This window comes from Rhagoletis zephyria, unplaced genomic scaffold (assembly GCF_001687245.7).
Source record: "Rhagoletis zephyria isolate East Lansing unplaced genomic scaffold, Rhagoletis_zephyria_1.1 Rzeph_scaffold_11938, whole genome shotgun sequence".
Taxonomy (NCBI): Eukaryota; Metazoa; Arthropoda; class Insecta; order Diptera; family Tephritidae; genus Rhagoletis; species Rhagoletis zephyria.
The window spans coordinates 2,683-11,775 of NW_016169013.1; the positions used below are offsets into that span (position 1 = coordinate 2,683).

Sequence of the window (9,093 nt, forward strand, 5' to 3'; positions counted from 1 at the left end):
CAATGTGACTCTACATGGAATATTGCACTTTATGATGCCAAATAGGCAACTACACTGCGTACTAAGTTATAATAAAATTTTATTTATTTTAGCATGCGAGTAGCAAAATTTTTGGCAACATTTTTTAGAAAATGGATCGATAAATAAATACAAATACATAACACATGCGATCATATATGTACATTAGACGGCATTAGTACTCCCCATAAAAAAATAAAATAAAAGCGGTACTGTGTTTCCATTGCAATTATAAAATCTATTATATTTTAGGACTTCCACCAAAATATTCCGGAAAAATATTAATATTTAGATACGTGAGCTGGGCCGATTTTAAAATACCTAAAAAAATGGAGTTTTTCATGAATAAAAATAGTTTCTTAAAGATTTTTTTTAAACGAATCCCCTCAAACGACAAAACGGTTTAAGCTTAAAAAATTTTCATTAAAATATTTAAAAAGAAATGTGAAACAAAAAAATTCTACGGAATCGTAATAATGAGATTTTTGGTGCTGGGTTTTTAATTGTTTGCCAAGATTGGTGTAAGAAAAACTTGAATAACTGAACCTAACTATGCGGATTTAGACTTTCGAGGTATCATTGGAAAGGTATTTTCTCACCCTTTTTATTTCTTTGCCAACAAACTCATTCAAAGGATGAAAGAGAAAGGTAGGGCGTAAATTAGTTTTTTTTTTGCACAGAAATATAAATAGTGGGAAAATACCTTTCTATTGATATCCCATAAGCATCGGCGTAGCCAGAATGAAATTTAGGGGGGGGGGGNTCCAATTGCTATAGGCGAAGTTACTTGCTGGGTCAACGAGTGTACACTGAAGGTTTCTTCATTGGGTGGTACTCCACGCGCCATGGGTGATTGTACAGCCGAAATGCCTGCCATGTCGCCATCTAAGTTCAAGTTGGTAGCTGCCGATATGCCGCGAGCATATTTCATTTTTTGCCTCTCGAAGCGTTCACGCTCACGTTCTTCTCGCAAACGCTGGAACTCGTCCTCCGGTTCTTGTTCCTCCTCAACTTCCTCGTCAATTTCTTCAACTACGAAAGAGAAGGAAAGCCGTAGGCTAACTAGCGATTGACTTAAGTAATTGTTCATAGTGAGTTGTGTTTACAGTTATGTGCAAAATATTTTGCAAAATTATTTCGTTAACAAAACCACGAAGTCTGTTTGCCTATTCCAAGTAAGAAAAGAAAGCAAAGCGGATGGGTCTGGAGATTAACGAGGCCAAGACGATGTATCTGCTGCGCAGCAAGATGGAACAAAGCGAAGCTGGTAGAGTTCACTCTGAACGAAGCGAAGCGGAGCTTTTCTCATAGCCTTGGCGGCAAAGGTACCACAGAACTTACCGTCAATGAAAAGCAGCAGAAATATTTACATGAGGCAGCTCTTGGAGTTTTTGATAGATTCTGCGGAAGATTGCCGGGCCTTTGCGATTTGCCGATGGGCAATACCGCAGAAGATAGAGCGATGGATTGCAGCTATGTCATTCGAAGAGATAAAAGTATTCAACACGATACCCGAAGGTGGAAGCAGATGGATAAAAAGGCCATTACTGCGATGGAAAGACCAAGCGGAGAATGACTTGCCTTCACTTGGTATTTCCAATTGGTGGCAGTTGGAAGAGAAACGACTGGCGTGCTTTGTTGAACACGACCAAAATCGCTTAGGTGGTTACAGCGCCAACAGTTGTTGTACAGTAAAAAGTCTGATATACCTCATTGCAAAATATTCTTAATTTGCCTTCTATTAGCCTTTAGCAGGCAAATTGAGTTGATAAAAGATCAAGTCAATCATACTCAATTAAAACAATTTAAATTATGTACTCTTATTACGTACACGTCACTTGCGCGGACGAACCACTCTCATGTTGCAGGCTTTCCACACTACTAGGTAGCACGGTATATTCATGATCGCCATGAAATAACTGACGCACATCTTTTGTTGTTGATATGTCTGGTTGATCGGTTAAGGTTTTGTCTGCATCCAAATCATCTAATTTTTCATCAATAATATGCAATGCCTCAGCAGTGCGTATTATAGTCGGCGATTTGGCTAGGGAATGTACTGAACCGTTAGTCTGTGTTGATGCTTGCTTCTCAGCATCTGGTTGTGATGGCGTGCTATCTTTTTCATTAGGTTCACGCGCAAGAAACCTTTGTAAGGCAGTACGAAAGCGTGTACTGGTATCGGTTATTCGGCTAATTGACGATGATGCAGTTGGGTGGTCAGCAATTCGGGTACTGGTAGTCTAAAGAAAAAAAAAGAAAATTATGTTTTTTGTGATAAACTGAAAGTGTTCTAAACAGGAAAATGGAAAAGTAGTCCTAGGTGACTTAATGACCCATTCAAAAATAGTTAGTCCGTTTTACTTACCACTCCATCATATTTTGACTCAGATCGTGAGAGTGCAGTCGTCTGGTTGGCGGTGAAATCCAGTCTTGCAGTGGACTGTTCAGGTGGCTCTTCACGCTTGCTATCCCCTTGATAAGGCAGTTCATTGGGAAAAATTTCATCCCAGTATTGGTCCTTCACCAACTCGGGATGCTCGTGATGCATTTCGTCGACAATGAGATAGGAAACTTGCAAATTCCTATCAATCATCCAGTTGACCTATGAAGATAATAAAACATGCTCAGCCTTAAATATTCATTTAGTTTCTAGCTACTCGCCTCAAAGTCATCATCGTCCTCTCCAAAGGGATTGATCAGAGTCTCGGCCACTTTTAGCCAGCCCATGTAGAAGAAGAATTGCAAAGTAGTGAACAGCGGAAAATAAAGATCGACATAGTTTTGATTGTCCAATTTGGTCCACTGATGTCCGATCACCTGGCATATGAAGTAAGTATATACAGCGAGCGTTACGACTTGCGTATAAACAAGCGGCACTGAAATCGTATCATAGAAAAGTAATACACCGCATTTTCCGCGAAATTTGTTCAACGCATCAATGATTGTTTTCACTGAAAAATCATCGCGTATACGTCCCTCTTTGCGCGCTCGTGTTATAATACTAGCAGCCCACACAATGGGCAGCCAATATTTGGGATATTTTGGAAAAGCAATATTCAAGTCTTCAATAACCAACTTTTCATTTTCGAGCAGCAAACCTGCTTCGACCAGATGATCGAGTGTTGGAAAACGTTTCTTTACGCGGGGCGCAATCTGTGTAAAAACAATGGTGAGACAGAGGCAGACGTAGCGCATAACAGTGCGTCGCATGACGCGAGCACGCTCATCCTGCCCATGCACGTTGGCGCTGACGAATACAGCAATCGGATCGGGCCACGGTATGGTCATATACTGATCCCACCAACGCTGCATCACAACGGTTACGTAGAAACCGAGCACAAAGGAGAGCGGTATAAGGGAACCGTAGCTGTTGCAGTAGTGTACGAGGTTCTCAAAGGTTCTGCAAAAGAATTTTGTAAATTTGCAATGCCTTTACCATTTGATTTTCTAACTCACTTTTGCCCTCTTTCACTCAATAGAAATTGATAGATTAAACTAAGGGTGTAGTAAATCGTGAGAAAGGCGAGCAAATCACGCCAAATAAGTTTATAAATGCTGCCACGCCATCTGAAAGCGTAAATTAGTAAACTTAGATAAGATTTAATTTATTTTATTTTATCGTTATTAAAAGTCTTTCCTGCGGAGCAATTTCAGAAAGCAACCAAATCCACGACAGGATGCTACTTCAGCCGTATAAGTGACGGTCATATTTTATTTTTAATGAAAAGCTTTTGTAATTTTCGTGAATTGAATTTTATGACTGAGAACATATTTTTTTGATGATGTGAGCTTAGGCAGGAATTTGTTTGATTGAAGTTTTTTATACAAGCCCAGTAGTGCTTGATTTGAAATGAATACTCCAAAATTTATCGCTGGATACAAAAAAAAAAAAAATCTTCAAAAAATTATAAATGCATACAAAAATGGATTCGAGCTCCAAAAAATGCTTTATATTTATTAACCAAATCCTCATGTGAAGAAACGCTTGCTTTAGAATGGGAGTTTAGTTAAGTTCAATAGCCGAATTTGAATGAAATTGACAAACGATAATAATAATAAATATTTTGCAAAAGAATTGGCATTAAAAATTCGTTATGCATGTAAAATCATTATCAATTGAAAAGTATGTTTTCCTGTGAGATAATCACTTTTGGTGTTGGTCTCCTCAGCTGAGATACTTTTTACTCTTTAGCAATGCCTGGACTGGCTGTATTCTACAAAATCCTACCTGCAGTAATCGTCCTGTGTTGGTCAGTTTTCTCTGGAAACTGTTTTCTTGATACCGCCATGACAAGCTCTGGAAGTGACTGCCATGAAATAATAAAATATCACGCTGTTGGGTATTTTCTCCGAAGCTAAACTTTCTGTACCAGGGATTAGACTGGCTGTAGCATACAGGATTTGAAGTTGGTGAAGATCTCTCGAAGAAAGCGATTTCTCTTAGTTCCCAGACTGGGTGAGCAATTGCTCCTAGTATGGCTAGATATTCCTGTCACTGATTTTCTTGTCACCACAATGTTGGTGCTAAGTAGATTTTCCCCGGTGTGTTTATCTTGGTTGTGGCAACCTGATAATGATAACTTTTATTTGTTTCTTATTTACTTTGGCGAGACTACGTTAACCGGGTGCCTGGCTTCGACCATGCATCCCTATGCATTTTTGGATGAGGAAAACAGAGAAACTTATTAAAAAAAATCCAGCTCGCTTATCTACTAATATATTTAAATAATTATTATTTTTTAAATATCAATTCAGCGAACTTCTAATTTGTTCATACAACTTTAATAATTTTTGTGCAGAACTGTTTTTTTCGTAGGCGACCTTGCTGTGATGCGGATTACGGCTAGGTGCTCGTCCGCCGGGGTTGAAACGGCAGTACTCGGCGATAGAGTCTCTCCCCCATAAAAAATTCAACTTCGTAGTTGCGCTCCTTTACACACCAGTTTTGGTAGCCGTCGCAAGGCCCCCAACGCATTTCTTGGATGGTGGTGATGTAAGCTTTTGTCCTAACGAGGACATCAATCAGCCGGGCCGAGGCACCTCCCCATTAAAGATCCGCATATTCAAAATAAGTCGGAGTGGCCCCACCGAATCTGCGCCTCTGTCTGAAGTGAGCCAAGGCAACACTCGGATTGGTTACCGCATTTCACACTTGGGTTGCCAACGGTGCCCAGGGTTTCCGAATGAGGACGAACGTCTGGATTGAGTTTAGATGTGCAACCGTAACTGCATACCCAGATTAACGACTACACACCATTTCACCATTTAATTCAGCAATATTTCATTAAGGCTGCTTACTGGGCATTGCAAAGTATGTTTCGATGCTTTTGAAAGCAAAACAATTTACCAAGGCGAATTAATATAAGGTGATAGCAGGAGTACAAAAACCAAAATGCACATGTATTTTGTTTTTGCTTTGGCGGCATAAACTGTCAAAATCTGTAAGAGTGTGTGTAGAAATTCAAACAAAATTTTTCAATTTGATATCAGAAGCCGTGCGGCGAAACACATACACAAAATCAGCTGAGCTAGTAACACCACCTTATATAAATTCGCCTTGACCTGTTTCATACGCCTTGATTGGGAATGAGAAAATGACACCAATAAATCAAAGGCGAATTAATATAAGGTGATAGCAGGAGTACAAAAACAAAAATTTAAATGCATTTTGTTTTTGCTTTGGCGGCATAAACTGTCAAAATCCGTAAGAGTGTGTGTGGAAATTCAAACAAAATTTTTCAATTTGACATAAGAAGCCATGAGGCGAAACATATACACGAAATCGGCTTATCTAGTAACACCACCTTATATAAATTCACATTGAATTATTCGTATACATATATATGTACGTATACAATAGCACCACATTACTACTAATCAATTAAATTTGGCAATAGAAATTTCCTTTTGTGCAGCTTATGGTGTAATTAAACGAAAACTGTTTATTCATAAATTCATTATTAAGAAAACCAGGCGATCGGCCATTAATTCGAGGCAGGAGCAGCTGTCGCATGAAAAATCCAAATACAAAATGCAAAATTTTTGCTAAAAAAAATGTCGAAACAACAGCAACATCAGCACTCGCCCAAAGCACCTACTTATTTCCTGACTGTGTGGAAGGTAATTGTAGCCTGCGTACGATACTTATGTATAAAAAGGGTGGCACAAATTTATATAAAAATTTTGAAAAATTAAAAAATAAAATAAATTTAAAAAATAAAATAAATTAAACTAAAATGAAGTAAAATGATACTAAATAAAATAAGGACACTTCTTCTTATTTATCGCTCCTCTTAAGCGATTTTGGCCGAGTTCAACAAAGCATGCCAGTCGTTTCTTTTCAGTGCCACCTACGGCCAATGGGAAATTACAAGTGAAGCCAAGTCCTTCTCTACTTGGTCTTTCCATCGCAGTGGGGAAATGATCTGATCTGAAAAAACGGTATACAGATCCAGCTAACCATCCTTTCAGCTCGATGGTGTGGAAATGAACTACCTTTTTGAAAATGTCCAATAAAGTAAAATTTTGGAAAATTTCTGAGGACCCAAAGCTGTAAAAACATCCGTAGATTAGAAGTTTAGCACTGTCTGAAAATTATTTCGATGTCGTCTGTTAAGCGTTTTGCATTCCATTATACCCACGAAAGGCACTTCTACTACTCCGCGTTCATTGAGTCTAGTTCTGGTCGTCTTTAGTGAAATTAACGGTAATACCAAACATAATTTTTTTAATATTGTATCCAGGCCTCAAATTCCTTTTCGCCTTAGTTGTAATTTGTAAAAATGTATTTCTGTAGATATATTTTTAATGGTCAGTAGCCGACTTTTCTAGCCTAGTCTTAGCTAAAAATTCAACATTTTTAATTCTTAGTTCTCTGTATTTGAAACACCCTGTACGAAAATTAGCTTCTCCTCCTTGTGTATGGTCCTAACTGCCCAATTGCGCACTGGCTAATTTACATTTGAAATTTATGACGCGTCACGTGAAAATTGGATTTAATTACATCAAAAATTACTGCTGCTGTTGGTGCTACTGTTATGAGCAACAACAAGAACAATTTCACAGCATTGGCTGAAGCGTCATCACCGGTTGCAGCACTTGATGAGCGCATTTTGTGATAATTTATTTTGTCGCATGAATAATTTAGCCAATTTGGATTTAAAATTGATCAGCGTCCGCAACGGTGCACTGAAGCGTAGAGTAGAAAAGACAAGGAGGAGGAGCAAGTAGCATAACAACAATATTAATAATACCGTAAGTGATGCACAGGATACGCTGTTCGATGTTGGCTGTTGCTGTGGCTGTGGTTGCTGCTGGACATTGGCATATGTTCATACAAATATCCATTTGGTTAGTGCGTGAGGTGTTTGTGTGTCCTATCGCAGTATCCATTTGATATTTTTGCATATTATTGCTACCGACATTTCGGTTGCTAGGAGTCAACCAAAAATCATCAGCAAGTGTAATAGCTGAAAAAATAAATTACAAAAATATTGTTTGTATGTGTGCATGTACATATGTATGTATTTTCATCAATTGCATGTTACAGGAAATCAAAATGACCAATTTGGTAAAGGTCGCTACAAACATAACCAAACAGCCAAAGTGTAACGACACTCCTATGGGATGTGTGAAGTAATGAAGATAACCCAACAAGCTATTATACATACATACATACATAAGAATGCATCTAGTATTGACTGATTAATTTTGAATCATATAACTTCGATACGAGCACGCAGAGGCGTAGCTAGGTTACTGATCTCCGCGCGTTGCTTTGATAGAATTTTGGTGGAATTTGATAATTTTCCATATACATATGTACATATGTATGTCTGTATAACCACTTAGTCAGAAGTAAAAGATGGCCATACATTTTTGGTTTTTTGATAGTTATTTATACAACATATTTGGCATTTTTTGACAGTTGCAGATTAAAAATTGGCATACAAAAGTGAACAAAGCTAACTCAATCTACTGTCCTTGCAACTCCGGCGCTCAAACAATATTATATGTAATTAGAAGACCCGGCGAACTTCGCCCCGCCCAAAATTTTCATTTTTTTATTGAAACTTTTTGGTCCAACATTTTCACCAACAATTCACGTTTTCGATTTTCATTGGCACATTCATCTGCTAAAATTATGGTTTGGTGGTCATTTGCCGATTTAAATAACCTAAGGAAAGTGTTATATCAGTGAAGAAGTTCTTGAAATTCTCCAACTGTGCAGCATTCCATATCGCGGTTATTAGCAAAATGAAATAAATTTGAAAAATTTTTTCTTCTTCACTCCCTGGCGGCAACAATGTCCCGGTTCTATAGTGAATTTCAAAATGGGTGCGAATCATTGTTTTACAGAAATGCAATATACATATACTTATTTCAGACGAAATACCTTAAAAGTTTGAACACATAATAATATTGGAAAATCACATCCATTGGGCCAATTGCAATGCGCGTTCGATATACTCAATGGTGCTATAGGTCAATTTAAACTGACCTTCACGGCACCTTTTCTCACTTGGCTATTTTTAGTAATAACTCGACTCCAGCGCCACTTGGCAGCACGTTTTTGCAGTAGTATTGCTCTTACTATTACCAATACAAATTTAAAATATTAGCCATAAATACGACTTTTAGAAATAACTCAGCTAAAGCGCTAGCTGATGGATTAAATTGTGAAACTGAACCATCCAGAGATCCACTCAAACACATACAAAAAATTGCGTTAAAATCCGCACAACCATTTAAGAGGATTTCACTCACAAACACACCTACGGAAAAACTATAAATACATTCAAAGATAGCTAAAAGTCGGTACGTTTGTAGGTCTCTCGCCCTCTTTTCAAATAGCCCCAATTTTCTCCATAAGTATGGGCTCGATTTCATATACATACGAAGTTACAGTTTGTGTGGGATTCCCCTTTTGCAATAGCTCCAATTTTTCTCCAAGACTATGCGATTGATTTCGTATATCTCCATGCCAAGTTCCAGAACTCTACCATGAACACTTCCAGAGATATGCAGTATGAAACATTTGGTTGAATTTCTGTTGGTATTTGCCTTAGAAGG

General features: G+C 38.0%; 1 protein-coding gene across 1 annotated transcript; it reads right to left on the reverse strand.

Annotated features, from left to right (window-relative positions):
• Positions 1 to 766: 766 nt before the first annotated feature.
• On the reverse strand, positions 767 to 3,729 carry LOC108377338 (bestrophin-2-like). Its single transcript, XM_017633596.1, has 6 exons — positions 3,662 to 3,729; positions 3,478 to 3,591; positions 2,683 to 3,421; positions 2,387 to 2,623; positions 1,850 to 2,261; positions 767 to 1,050 (listed from the first exon to the last, which is right to left on the reverse strand). The coding sequence occupies exons 1-6, from the start codon at positions 3,727 to 3,729 to the stop codon at positions 767 to 769; spliced, it is 1,854 nt and encodes a 617-aa protein (XP_017489085.1).
• Positions 3,730 to 9,093: the final 5,364 nt, after the last annotated feature.